The following is a 14,811-nucleotide window of genomic DNA, read 5'->3' as shown; positions in this document are numbered from 1 at the left end:
ATTGAGAAAGATATGAGGGAGTGGTCCGGCCAGGATAGGGGGTGGATCTCTGTTATGTTGGTGGATTTGACGTTGGTAAATAGTAGGTCTAGTGTATGGCCAGCTGTATGAGTGGGGCCCACTACCCACTGCTTGAGGTTAAGAATTCCCATGTCATATTCCAGCTGGGAGGTACCCGGGGCATCCATTTTCTCATAATGGATGTTAAAATCGCCAACAATTACATAGTTTTTGTGTTTTAGACAAAGTGGCAGGAGTTGATTCAGTAATTTGGCGCCAAGACTGGCTTGTTGTCCAGGGGGGTTGTATATAACTGCATCAGCAAGGATGGTGAGTCCCTCATAGAGTACTTTAAAAGGTAAAGTCTGATGTTCAATGTGTGCAGTTGTTAGTTCCACAAAGCATGTTAAATGTTCCCTGAATATCACAGCAACCCCCCCTCCTCTTTTACCAGGTCTGTCTTGCGTAATGATTTTGTAATTAGAGGGGAGGGCGTTTGCTAGATCTGGAGCATTGGTCTCGGATAGCCAGGTTTACTTGTCTACTTAAAACAAGAAATGGTGGTGTTTATTGAAATTGCACAAATGTTCGGCCTGCAGCGGGACTCAATTTTTAAATATCTGCAAAATCGTAATTGCATAAGAGGAATCTCTAAAGAGAGTATTAATTTGGGGCCGATACCAATTCTGCAGCTTTTGAGAAATTCTAGGAATAGAATTAAAGATTTCTATCAAGAGCTGTTAAAATCCATGCCTGATGATTTGGGAAAAATAGAAGTAAATTGGACAAGCAAATTAAACGATGGGGAGGTTGATATAGATAAGGTGTTGGAGGTGGGAAAAAATTTCTTTATGTCATCCAACTTAACGGCTCAACAATACAAAACGGTGTATAGTCTGTACGACACACAATCGAAACTCTTTAAATGGGGAAAAATAGAATCGAATGGTTGCCCTAGATGTCAAATAGGACCAGCTGACATGGTACACATGTTTTATTCATGTGCAAAACTAGATCATTTAAAAGAGGGGATTGAATCTTTTATGCTACAGACATTGGGGAGAAATATAAAGATCTCCTCCACATTGATACTATTGGGCTATGATTCAAGGCTGCAATTTGATGCGCTACAGAGGAATTTGTGTTTTTAATGATATCAATAGCACGTCTCCTGATAGCCACAGTATGGAAGGATCAGGAACCACCTACATTCCAACAGTGACTGAACAGGCTAATATTCATTGGGAGGCAGGAAATCGCTCTGTATAAGTGCAAAGGGTTAAAAATTATGAAAAAAGGAATAAAAGTCTGGAAGCCACTTATTGTCTGGATGGAGGAGCAAAACAGACAAGGGGTTGGGTAAAAGGAATAGATCGCATTGTGCCCATAACCAATGATATCGAAAATGTAATGGTGGAAATTTTGATGAAAGTTCTGGAGAAAAGGAAGAACAAAGCTAACTTAAGTGCAGATTCAATAGTAAGATATATGTTTGCCTAGGATGAGCTCCACAGGCGGGATATGCTTATTGCTTTTCTGTTCCTTTATGCTTCTGTTTTTTGTGCTGTATTTTTCCTTTACCAAACATCCTACTGTATTATGTCTAATTTCAATTAAAAAAAATGAATGTTTCACCTCGGAAGGGCTTGAATTTATTCTCCAAATCAAAGTCTTGTCGTCCTAGCCGGGACAGGTCAATTCTGAGATCAGGACAGATGGCATATTCTTCAAGTGTTTTGCTGATCTGAAAAATCTTGTCAGCAACTGCATCGGAGGCAGGGCCTGAAAGATTTAAAAAATTAAATTATTTATAGTACATTACAATTAGTTAAAGTAAAGCAAGTAAATAACATGCTAATTAATATCTAAAGTAAAAAGTCATTAATTTGCCTTCTCTTCAATATTTGCGTAGAACTACAGAATCAAAATAATTTTGCATTAAAAGAGTTGTCAACTGCATATTCATTTTTGATGTACTGTAAGATGGCTTAACAATGGAATGGAAAGGATGCTTTGCTCAATAGATTTAATACGGGCTTATTGTACACACATTGATACAGAAGTTGTACACTAGAGTAATACAACTATGCACATGTAGTCTATCAACGTAAAGCCCGCTGCTGATTCAGGCAATTTGTTTAAACCTAAAATTAAAATAAATAGCTCTATTGAATGAAGACAGGAGACATTGCAGTTAAGTATGTGCATTTTCAAGTCACATTGTGATTCTGCTTAAAGTACTCAGTATATACGTTACAGGAAAGCACTAATGTACATGCTCTAGTAACTGCCACCTTTGGGTGAGAAACGGGTTTACATCTTAGAAGGTAGCATCATTATTTCATCTAACACTTATATGAATGACCTTATCAGAATATAGTAATTATGTAAAAATATTCATTAGACAGAATGCTTATCATAAACAGAAAAATGCAGACACGTTAGTGCATTAGGGAATGTTTATGGAAGGTTTATACTGTATTATAGGTCTTCTAAGAAATCCCTTACTGAATAAAGGCAGCTATTTAGGAAAGTTGTCATTCATCATGAAATCGGTAATTACAGTCAGAACAAAAAGTCCTGGAATAACAGCACAAGTCACAGCTCTTGTGGAAGAAACATTTGACTTTAGAGATGTCCACTGGGATATCTAAACCCTGAAATATAGGGCCAGATTTTCCAAAATGTCACAGAATGTAGCGTAGCCCCCACAGAGGCTGCACTGCGTTGCGTGACAGAAAGGGTGCCGTAGAGCACCATATCTACAGAGATATGGCTCTCTCCTCCCCTCTCCCTTGCACCAGTACTGATTTTCGCTGCCATGCACGAGCAACACACCTTAGTGCCAAAACTCTAGTGTGTGTGTGAGTCTAGCATAGTTTTGTACAGGAAAGGTACCCTTCCTGTACAAAATACTATGCCTAGACAAGTTAGAAAGCTTTTCCCACTTTGTATGTGTGCTGTCCAGTGGAGCACGCATGCTAAGTAGGAAAAGAAAGAAGAAATAAAAACATTTCTCCTCTTAACACCTCCTTTCAAATGGAGTTAACTTTTGGAGCTAAACTCTGTCTACAATTGTTTATAAATAAGGTTTTGCATCAAAAGGCATGGGTGGTTGCGTGGGAACACCCATGTACCACCTATGTAACACCCCCTTGCTGCTATGTAACACAAAGCAAAGCTTCACGCTCCTTTGCATTACTAAACAAGTTTCGCACTGGAAAGTAAATTGGTAAAAAAAGAATTTGTGCTGGTTTGCGTAATTTTTGTGATGCTAACCCAGTGCAAAATGTTTGAAAATGTACCTCCAAGTTTGTTATGCAACTTATATTGATAGAAATTACTTGCAAACTGATTGTCTTTTATCAATTCATTCAAGCTATACAACCATCATTCTTCAACTTGTGTAAATTAATTAATCAAAATTAGAGTTAAGTTTGATTCCCAATTAAGTGTAAACCTGCTCTGTACACTAAGTTCAGGGAACCCTCATGCATGCCACAAATTAGTTCAGGGAGAGCACGGTGGTATTGTCTGCCAGTTTCCAGCTCCCAGTAATAGTTAGACTTGGGGTACTCTCACCAATGGATGTACCAGAAAAGAGAAGCGAGTCCACCCCAAAAATTATATATCTGAGAGGTTCCTTTTAAGAAGTAAACTATAATTTAGTCTGATGGGTGTGCTCACGGACACACACACAGTCTCTTCAACATGATATGGAGCAAACACATCGCATTTGATAAAGAATGACAAAACACAAATGATCTCATACATGAAGACACAACTAATGTGCCGTGTACATCTTTTTAAATGCTCAATAACAATAGCCATAGATCCACAATGCAAAGTACTAAATAAATACATTGTTGAATTAATTCTACTGCTCACGAGTAGAACATGAATTGCCACCAAGCCACATTAGCTCCTTTTAAGATTAACCTAACCTCAGAAAGCAATAAGATGCTGACCCTAATAATAGTAAAAAAATCAAGACAATATGCCCTCAACACACAAAAACTACAGAAAATGCACACTAAAAAGCATCGTTTGAGACATAAACAATCCAAGGAAAATGCATAAGAAAACATGAAACGGCACAAAGGGATGTCAGCAAGCACTAGCACACAGATCAGATGAAAGTAGCAACTGAATCAAAATAATACTTGTGATTGAACCAGACTGGAATCCCGGATATCTGCTCTCTATTGTCAGTTGTGGAGAGATAATACCTGTTGATCTGTTGCTCAACGGCCAAGCACAGAGTCAACTGTGCCTTAGAGTAGCAACCACAGCTGTAACTACAGCAGGGGCAAAGCACCAAACACTTCTGTAATGAAGCCAGGACCTACAGCAGTGACCACACCTGCTACCATGGAAAGGACAACATCAGCAACAGTAGCTCAAGGACAACAACAGTGAACACAACTGTAACCATAGTAGACAAAGTAGGAACCACAGCTTCCACAATAGCAGGAACCCTAGCACCAGCAACAGCTACCCTCGCAGCTGAGGCCAAAGCAGCAACATCAGTTGCCATAGCAGCAGAAACAGCTATCAGCACAGCAAGTACCACAGAAGAGATCACAGCTGTAATAACAGCGGGGACCACAGATGTAATGCCAGCACAGACCAGAGCAATGCCACAGCTCTAACCACAGTAGGGCCCACACCCACCACTGTTGCAGTAACAGGAGTGTAGTTGGAAGTTGGAAGTACAGCAGGGACCACAGCAGAGATTATAGCATCCAACACAGCTGTAGGTGCAGCATGAACCACCACTGACATCATAAAAGGGAACATTGAAGCAGCAATAGCTTTCACCAGAGCAGAGACCAGAGCAGCACCAACTGCTGCCACAACACCATGGACTACAGCAGCAACAATAGCTGCAATTTGAGCAGGCATCACAGCAGCAACCACATCTTGTACCACAGCATTGAAAATGGTAGCAACAACAACAGCCACAATAACAGCAACCCCAGTTGCTACAATTGCAATGACCAGTACAGGAACAGGCAATGATAACAATAGCTACAATATCAGGGGAAAGAACAGGAACTCCTGCTGTCACCCCGGGAGGAAGAGCATCTTTTATCACAATTGGTACCACCCTAGGGACAACAGGTACAACAACAGCAGCCACAACAGCAGAAACCACAGAAGTGATGAAGGCTACCACTACAACTGCTAATATGATGGGGAGCAGAGCTGTAAACACTGAGGAAAACAGAAAGGTGATTAGTGGAATGCTCCAAATAACCTCTGCCACTGGTAAACTCCGAGGGCCTCATTCCAGTGCTTCATTTTTTGTCTCACTGTGCCAGGTTAGTTAGGTACCACGCATATGAAAATCATCCTTGTTTACTATCCAATAAGAAAAGTCCAGTTTGAACAGCTAAGTCATTCCCCTCTGAACAAAAACAAAAGCAATCCCAGACCAGTTTTAGCATGTTGGGCCTAATTGCTGAAGTGCAATTTGTGTTCTCTGGTACATTAAGCAGGGGACCCATTGCTGGTCACACAGTTTCCCCATAGTGGTGCAGAGTAGATTGGCATAGAGTGCAGTGGTGTAGAGTGCACTGGTTTAGAGTAAATTGGTGGAGAGTGTATTAGTGTACAGTGCAGTGACACAGAGTAGCTTAGAGTGCAGTGGCATAGAGTAGGGCAGTGCCGGGTAGAGTGCATAGGTGTAGAGTGCAGTGGCATGGAGTGCAGTGGCATAGAGTGCAGTGGCATAGACTGAAGTGACACAGTGCAATGGTATAGAGTGTAGTGACGTAGAGTGTAGTGGTGTTGTGTGGTATAGAGTTGAGTGGTGCAGAGTAGAGTGCAGTGGCATAGAGTGCAGCAGCATAGAGTGAAGTCATGCAGGGCAGAGTGTCAAAGTGCAGAATCGTATAGTGCAGGGTCGTAGAGTGCAGGGTTACAGAGTTGTGCAGTGTAGAGTGGTGCAGAGAACAGTGACGTAGAGTACAGTGACGTAGAGTACAGTGGTGCAGAGTAGAATAGAGTGCAGTGACATAGAGCGCAATGGTTTAAAATGACATGTTGTGTAGTGACAATAGAGTGCTGTGACATATAGTAGAAAGTTGTAGAGTATAGTGGCATAAAGTGAAGAGGTGCAAAGTAGTTGGCAGAGGTAGAGTGGCATAGGTGCATTGGTTTTGAGTAAAGTGGTGTAGAGTGAATTGGCGTAGAGTGCAGTGGTTTAGAATAGAGAGGCACAGCGGAGAGTGCAGAGACGTGGAGTGGCACAGAGTGGCACAGAGTGGCATAGAGTGCAGAGGCGTAGAGTAGATTGTTTCCGAGTAGAGTGAAGTGGAGTGGTGCAGGGTAGAGTACAATGGTGCAGGATAGAGTGCAAGTGGCATAAAGTAGTGGTGTAAAGCATAGTGGCATAGAGCGCAGAGGAGTAGAGTAGAGTGGTGTCGAATAGAGTGGTGCAGCATGATTGCAGCGGTGTAGAGTGGAGTTGAGCAGAGTGGAGTAAAGTGGTGTAAAGTGCAGTAGCATAGGGTGCATGGCATAGATTGTTAGTAGAGTGAAGGGGTGCAGAGTGGAGTAGTGCAGGGTAGAGTGGAGTGTTACAAAGCAGTGGTGTGGATGGCATTGGCATAGAGTGCAGTGTTAAAGAGTGGAGTGGTGTCGAGTTGTGTAGAGTGCAGTGGTGAAGAGTGCAGTGGTGAGTAGTAGGGTGCATTGGCATAGAGTAGAGTGATGCAGAGTAGAGAAGAGAGGCATAGAGTGAAGTGGCATAGAGTGCAGTATCAGTGAAATTGTGAACAGTAGATTAGAGTGGTGTAGAATTCATTGGCGAAGAAGGCAGAATAATGGCGTAGAGTGGTGCAGAGTAAAGTGCAGTAGCACAGAGTAGAGAGGTGCAGAGTAGAATGGCGCAGAGTGGAGTAGCTCAGAGAAGAGTGGTGCAGAGTGGCAAAGAGTTCAGTGGCAGAGAGTTCAGTGCTGCTGAGTAGAGTGTTGTTAAGTGCGGTAGAGTAGAGTGGCATCAAGTGTATTGGTGTAGTTTGCAGTGGCATCCAGTGGTGTAGAGTAAAGTGACGTAAGGTGCAATAGTGTTGAGATAGTGGCTTAGAGTGCAGAGGTTTAGAGTAGAGAATAGTAGCATCAGTGCAGTGGTGCAGAGTAGATTGGAGCAGAGTACAGTGGTGTAGAGTGTAATGGTTTTGAGCAAAGTGGTGTAGAATGCATTGGTGTAGGTGTAGATTGCAGTGGAGTGGTGTGGAGTGGTGCAGAATACAACAGAGTGGCATAGACGACATTGGCAGAGTAGATTATTTCATATTCCAATGAAGTGGCATAGAGTGCAGTGGTATAGAGCAGAGTGTTGTAGAGTGCAGTGGTGCAGAGTAGATTAGAGTAGCTTAGAGTTCAGTTGCCTAGTGTGCAGTGGCGTAGAGTGGAATAAAGTAGAATGGCAGAAAGTGCAATGTTGCAGAGTATACATGCATATAGTACAGTGGTGTATAGTAGAGTGACGTGGAGTACATTGGCGTAGAGTGCAGTGGCGCAGAGTAGAGTGGCGTAGAGAGCAGTGGTGTAGAGTACAATGGTGCAGAGTGCAAAAGAGTGGCATAGAGTTCAGTGACACAGAGTAGAATAGAGTTGTGTAGAGTGCAGCAGCATAAAGTATAGTCGCATAGAGTGATTTGGTGCAGTGTAGATTAGCGTAGAGTGCATTTGTTTTGATTAAAGTGGTGTAGAGTACATTGGTGTAGAGGGCAGTGGCTTAGCGTGCAGTGTTGCAGAGTAGGGTGGCATAGAGTGGAGTGGCATAGAGTGCAGTGGTGCACAGTAGAGTAGTGTGGGTAGAGTGCATTAGCATAGAGTAGAGTGCAGTGGTGCGGAGTAGAGTAGAGAGGCGTAGAGTTGAGTGGTGCAGAAAAGAGTGCTGTGACACAGTGTCGAGTCGAGTGGCGTAGTGTGGAGTGGTGCAGAGTAGAGTGCATTGGCTTGCAGTGGTGCAGAGTAGAGTGCGGTGGGGTAATGTGGAGTATGCATGGTATGGTAGCGTATTGCCATTAAAGACAAGAAATCTTCAGATGACGATTACATTTGCACATACATACAGTTTTACTGATAAAAGTAGACAGTGAACAAACGATAATGTGTGGAAATGTAATCACCCAATGTATTGAATTGATCGGCAGCACATTTCTTTTACAGATATTTAAATGTTTTTGTGTGCCAGAAAAAAATATATGAGACGTTTAGTAGGCTCGATCTAAATGTATTCCCCAATACATGGAAAGCAGTTGCGGTCTAAAATGCACACCCCCATTGTATTCAGTTCAGAAGTATGCTAAGTAGAGGCCACTGGTCTGTCGGACAAAACTATTTACAGATTTTAGTCCATTCTGTTCTTTGGATGTACATAGGGCACAAACATTCAAGGTGAGCAGTAACCAACACACCTGCTAGCCAATCCTCCAACCTCCTAATACCATCACCTGATGTTTTTTAATATACGAGGCTAGTGAAGAGACATAAGGCATCAATAATTTATTGAGGCAGATAGCCATATTTTCCGTAATCCCTCATTTCCAATCAGGATGGGCTCGACTAATAGTTTCATCTTAGTCTTATGTATGTTAGCTAATAAATATATGAAGCGAGTCCTAGTTCTTCCTAAGTTATCTCCTCGAATAATGAAGAACCTGACGTATCAAACAGGAAACCACCTGAAACAAAAAGTAGTTATTCCCAAGACCCCAGCGTGAATTTGCATAATCACAAATTTTACCTTTTGCCTGTACCTTCCTACAGTGCTGAAATCTTTCTATTCCAGGATGCAAATGGCTGTTTTCTTTGGAGGTTTCCATAGGGAATTAATTTTCACTACCGCACAAATACAGCAGAGGTGCAAGTTTCCAATTAGAGAACACGTAATCGACACTGCTTTCTTATTAGATGTGCTGGTTATATGTTGAACCTCAAAAAATGTGTTCACGTACAGAAGTGGGACACCAGAGCGGCTGGCTGGTGCAAGCACTCCTCTAACGCAGATACATCAAAGCACTCGCAGCACGCGGTTCAGTACACTCCCAGTACAACACTGACATCAGGAGCGCCGCTTCCCTACCGCATAAAAAGAAACAGCTGTGCAGTGTTAGTGCAGGATCCTGTTACACCCGCTGGTAAACTTTGCCCGTAGTCATATATTGAGTAACTCATGTACCTGACCCAAGCGGATCTCATTTATTTTATGCCATCTGCAGCCTCGGAAAGGAAATCATTTTCATGGGTAACACAAAAGTAGAGCTACTGACTTTCAAAAAGTTAGTGTTTGTTTGTGTACAAGATGCAACAGAAACCCCTTACATGCGTTTGAGGCAGTCATGGAGATGGATGGATATGAATGACGAGATGGAGGAGTGAGTGAGTGTGGATGGATGGGTGCATGGATGAATGGATTGAAGGATGCATGGCTCGATTGGTGGTGGGAGAATCTAACGAATGGTTCATTGGATAGGTTTATGAATAGGCTGACTGAATGGAAAGGCAGACAGAGGCAAGTATAGAGGCACAGAGACAGGTAGACATGGCAGCAAATAGGAAGACAGGTACACACTAACAGGGAGCAATGTGAACAGGTAAGTCGATAAGCACCTAAGCGGACAGATATACAGACAGATGGACTGGCACATATTGTTTGGTATTAAAATAGAGTATCAAAATGTTATGGAGCACATCTTTCCAACATTACAGGCATGTGTTAATAGGCGAGCATGCGCTAGAAAACATAGGTATTCTGTGGGCGGGTGATGTTGGGGATGAGGGGATCTTATTAGGAGTAAGGAGGGTATGTGATGAAAGGGGGGTCCTTGCACTGGCTCACAACTAGCATGTGTTGAAATAGCAAACGGGCTCCATGAAGAGAGTAAGTTGCTTTGCCCTTACGTATAAATGCTCTCACTTTGAAGTCAGCCAAAAGCAAAATAAACACCAGGTTACCTCGAAGACACAGCTTGACATTTGACCTCGGTCTTAGAATGCCCAACAAATATGACGACAAAAAAAGAAGATTTAAAGGCCTGTTTATTACAGAAACCGAGTTTGTGGAAGAATACAGTAACTGCTTTGGCATTGGGGGGTCAAACCGAACGTGGGCAAACTAAAGCAAATAAAGCCATCAAATGGAAAGCAAGAAAACGTGAGTTACAAACTACAAAGCCACTGGCAAGGATTGGACGAAATGCATTCCCAGGTAAACTTTCTGAAACTCCCCAAGATGTCTTTAGCATAGCAAGACAGCTGCATGTCTCGTAGACTGTGACCTAATGAAAGCAGTCAGTGATGTCCATAAATGTTTGTAATATATTCTTTTATTGCTGTCTGCTGCGCTAAGAGATAAGAGAAAAAGGTTATCGATAGATACAATGATGCTTCCTATAGGGAATGGGGAAATGGGAATGTTCAACCTAGGCTCTTATTACCTAGCAGCACAGTTATTGTGGCGGATGCAATGGTTGGGTGACCAGTATGGAAATGATGCAAGGTGTGTTGGGGATGCAAGTGATTATTGTATTATTTATGTAGATGGTAAAATCACTAGAAATATACAATGGTGCTCAGAGTTACACAACACTATTGGCACAACTATACCCATAAAATGGTGATTAGGAATGTACATGTCCCCTAAATTTAGAACATTTTTTCGTCTTGTTAAATTTAAAGAACTTATTAGCCACTAAAATAGGAAAGCATGGTGAGAGGCTAGGTTGGACATTGTTGGGAATTTGTTTGCCTGGCAGGTTCTGATGTCCTTTGATACTATGGGGCACATTTATCAAATTTTCATGCAGTGCAACGCAGCAAGCCACCTTGTATGAAAGGGCAGGAATATGTTGTTTTTTAACATCATACTCCCCATTCCTGTCTTTACAATGCACTTGCGCCAACTCAGACACCCTGGAGAATTGGTGGAAGTGTGCCTGTATCCAAAGCAGGATTGTTTTTGTGCAGGAAGGGACTTCTTCCTGCTCAAAAACAATTCTCTGAGGCATATTCCTCTTTCTATATTTGCTGCAGAATGCAGCACACATAGAAAGAGCAAAAACGAGGAGAAATAAAGATATTTCTCCACGTTATGCCTCACCTGGGAGACTTAGCATTTTGAAGCATTCCCAGGTCTACCAGTAATGGTAAATCTGGGAATGCGCCAACATCCATGGGTGGATGCGTGGGAACACCCATGCTCCACCCACAGACGGCCTCCCTGGGGCAGAGTAACACTACGCAACAATTTCCGCTGCGTTGCATTAATCTGGATTTATCAAGCCATGCAGGGCCAAGCAAGGTGGCCTTGTATGGCTTGCTAAATCTGATTTAATAGTTGCATCACCCTTGTGCCCCCCTTTGCGCAACACAACTCTTTGATAATTAGGCCTCTATGTGTGAAGAAACTGAACCGAATCCTGGGCAGTTTATGGCACATGCTGGGTTGGTAGCGGCTGATAAGGCGACTTGGTCTAGCACGGAACATGAAGCAATGAAATCTGGAGTGCTGGACCAGGTCAAGTTAAGGAGGTGTCAGGCTAGGAGATTCCACGGGAACCCTTGCAGTGTTTCTGAGGGAAGATTAGGAGAACAAAATCCTCGAGACAGAAGTTTAAGTTTATAGATTTAGCACTAACCCTTGCTAAATGATATATCCCTATTGGGTTTTCTTCAACTAGTGAAGGATGTGAATTGTTTAAGTGTATTTCCATAAGTCTGTTAGTAAAATAAGATATATTGTTTTGAGGTACATATATTTTGGATGCAACTTCTACATTTGTTTAATGTGATCATTTCCTGCAATGACAGCCTTTCAATTACTTTAAAACTGGTTTAACATGTTCATATTCCTATATTCAGTGCCTGCTTTGTAAAGGAATAAGTGTTGGGGTCAAATGTTTTACTCATGAGCCTGTGGCTGGTTCTATTGAATGTTGAGGGTACAGAATACCAAAGCTGTGGAGTCTAGATTCAACCTCTTGCCTATTTCATCAACCACCAGACCTCCCTATCTCGTTATCTCACTCCTTCAGGTCTTTTTCATCCATGTTCTTTTTTCTTTGCCACTGAGTTTCTGTATTTCTCCTCCTTCTTCTTTCTCCTTTTCAGGTTTTTCTCTCTCTGAGTTAAAGTGTGATACTGAAATATAAGTGCCAGTCCCCACAAAAGAGTGCCACGGGCAACACCTGCAACTACCTGTTCAAATTAACATTGTCTATATAATGCATTATCATCATTTATGTTTAGTTGGAATTGTCAAACACACAAAAGGTGATGGGAGGCTGCTTGCAAATTGTTTAACCACTGGCAATCACTCCGGGCAGCATTCCAACCTGTCCTTCTTTTGCCACCATGGCACCTTAGTTTGGACCCAGCCATAAGCAAACCAGTCTTGACCCTGCTTTAATAGGAACAGTCCAGCCCCAACCGCCGGGCCTGGTCTTTGCTGAGCTGGAACACAAGCAACCCAGGAAAGGTTTCACCTTTGCTAGGGCTCACCAGTGGGGAATAGCTTGGTTCCAGTGGCAAAGTGCGCATAGGACTCACGTCTGGGCCTTGCCACATTTGGAATTGTTACATAGTCCATCAATGGTTAATAAAATACATCTAGCAGTCGAAATAATGCAATAATTTGTAGTGTTGTGGGCAAAATAGATTTTTCCCCACTGGAGTACTCACCGATTCACCTTAAAATTATAAAATTATAACCCGATACTGCATGCAAATAACTCTCATTTGTAGTATACCTTTTGGTGAGTTCTATAGGGTGAGGAGAACATGCAGAACACTACAGGAATATGACATAGTGGCAAAGCAAATGACCAGTAGATTCGCACAGGTAGGGTACTCCCCTATAGCCCCCAAAAAAAGCCTCTGAATAGGCTAAAGAATGAGGAGAGAAAAAGTGTTATTTGAACCTTTGAAAATGACCAAAAAAGAAGGAGAATAAAGAAGAAACTAAAACACAAAGGTTCATAACTACCTATAACACAACACATGGAGAAATCAGATCAATTTAAAAAAAGCACTGGCACCTTATTAGAGCGGATCCCGTTGTAGGTCCCCAAGTGAAAAAATATCCAGAGATAATGTATAGAAAATCAAAATCCTTGAGAGACCATATAGTTAAAAGTGCATATCAAGAGAAGACGGGCACTCAAACATCAAAGAGAGGGATTTAGGAAATGTCTAAAATGCAAGGCATGCCAACATGGGGAGAACCTAACTGAATTGAAAACAGTATTTAATAAAACTACAAAGATGCAAGGTTGTCTAAATTGTAAATCAAGTTATGTTGTATTTATTTTGAAATGCCAGTGTAAGAAGGTCTACATAGGGAGTACAACACTACCAGCCCACAAGAGAATATTACAGCACAGAAGGGCTATATTTAACAAATATATAAGTTACCCCGTAGCCAGGCATTTCTAAAGACACCATGAGAGTAACACGAACTTGATGCGCTATAGCTGCATAGCAGAAATTCAAACAAAAAAGAGGGGAGGTAATAGAGAGAAAGAACTGCAAAAATGAGAAGACATATTTTATACTTGAATTCGATAGCAAAGAGCCAAATGGACTAAATATTGATGATGACCTGTTTACATGCCTGTATTAATTACTGTTTTAGAGTTTGCACATTCAGGAAAAACATTTTTTTAGTTAGAATCCTAGGAGAAGGACAATGGGCACCAGCACTTCATTATCAAACAGTTTAAAAGTGTTGTATAAACACTAGTTTGAGCAATAGCATTTTAGAAAAACTTTTTCTCTTAGAAAAATAAAATAAAAATGAATAAGCACTAAGCACTTTATAACAAGAAGGCAGGAAAGTGAAGGCACATGTCGAATTTATATATGTAAAATGGCAACTAAGAAACAGTAGGCACTTGCGCTTTAATTGTGAAAGGGAACTTTCCCTTTTGAGTGCAATTAAATGTGTCTGTCGTTCATTTATTCATCTATTATTCAGAACTATTAGTTTTAATGGTACCATATTGATGAATTTATGCATTAGCATTCAATAATGACAATACAGTATGTAAAACGAAACCTATTTCAAAATGGCGCCCACAGTTGCCAAAATGTACGGCCTTGGGTGGAAATTTAATTGTCCTTTGTCTATGTCAATCTACGGGATGGTAGATATGTATTTAAAGAAGAAAAAAATGTCGATCTGTGTCGTGAACAAGGCTGTGTGAAGCGGTCGAAACGGATAGATATCGTTACACTACAATAAATTAATCCAAGTGAAAACTCTTTGGAGTGTTGGCTCACTTTTGTAAGAAGAAGTGAGGAATGGTAAACAAATATATATATAGATATATATATATATATATATATATGCAAAAAAGAAGGAGAGAACTCTGGGTAGTTCTCAAGTTTAGGTGGAAAGCAGCTCCTGTTAGAGCACACTCAACACCAGCAACACTCTACATCTGCTCACCTCAAATGTATGTTTTTCTATCAAAGTCTTTAAGCATAGGATTAGAAAAGTGCCATCCACGCCGAGACAGAAAAGGACAAAGTCGTTTGCCATTTCTACAGCAAAATCTTTAAGCAAAGGACTAGCACAGTGCTGTCCTTGCCGAGCTTTAAAATGACAAAAGCGCTTTATCACTCCAGGCACAGTATTACAGCTTTGAATTGGTGAAATACTAACTCAAGCCAACCTGAAATGAGTAAAAGCAACCCCTGACACAGTGTTTCGCTCTAATTAGAGCTCTTTAGAGAGGTATTTATTTAGCTTTGTCCAGACACAAGGGAACACCCAGTACATATATATATATATAT

At 41.4% G+C, this 14,811-nt stretch overlaps 1 protein-coding gene across 1 annotated transcript in view; it reads right to left on the bottom strand.

The window, feature by feature from the left end:
• PGM5 (phosphoglucomutase 5) overlaps positions 1-14,811 on the bottom strand; it is an 827,968-nt gene that overhangs the window by 638,832 nt on the left and 174,325 nt on the right. Inside the window, exon 3 of the mRNA XM_078675734.1 lies at positions 1,636-1,782. Coding sequence (XP_078531860.1) covers positions 1,636-1,782 — 147 coding nt within the window. The remainder of the gene's footprint in view (positions 1-1,635; positions 1,783-14,811) is intronic.

The sequence above is a fragment of the Lissotriton helveticus genome, chromosome 2_1, assembly GCF_964261635.1.
Source record: "Lissotriton helveticus chromosome 2_1, aLisHel1.1, whole genome shotgun sequence".
NCBI classification, from domain to species: Eukaryota; Metazoa; Chordata; class Amphibia; order Caudata; family Salamandridae; genus Lissotriton; species Lissotriton helveticus.
The sequence above is the reverse complement of the archived record's forward strand: the minus strand, read 5'-3'. Positions and strand labels throughout refer to the sequence as shown.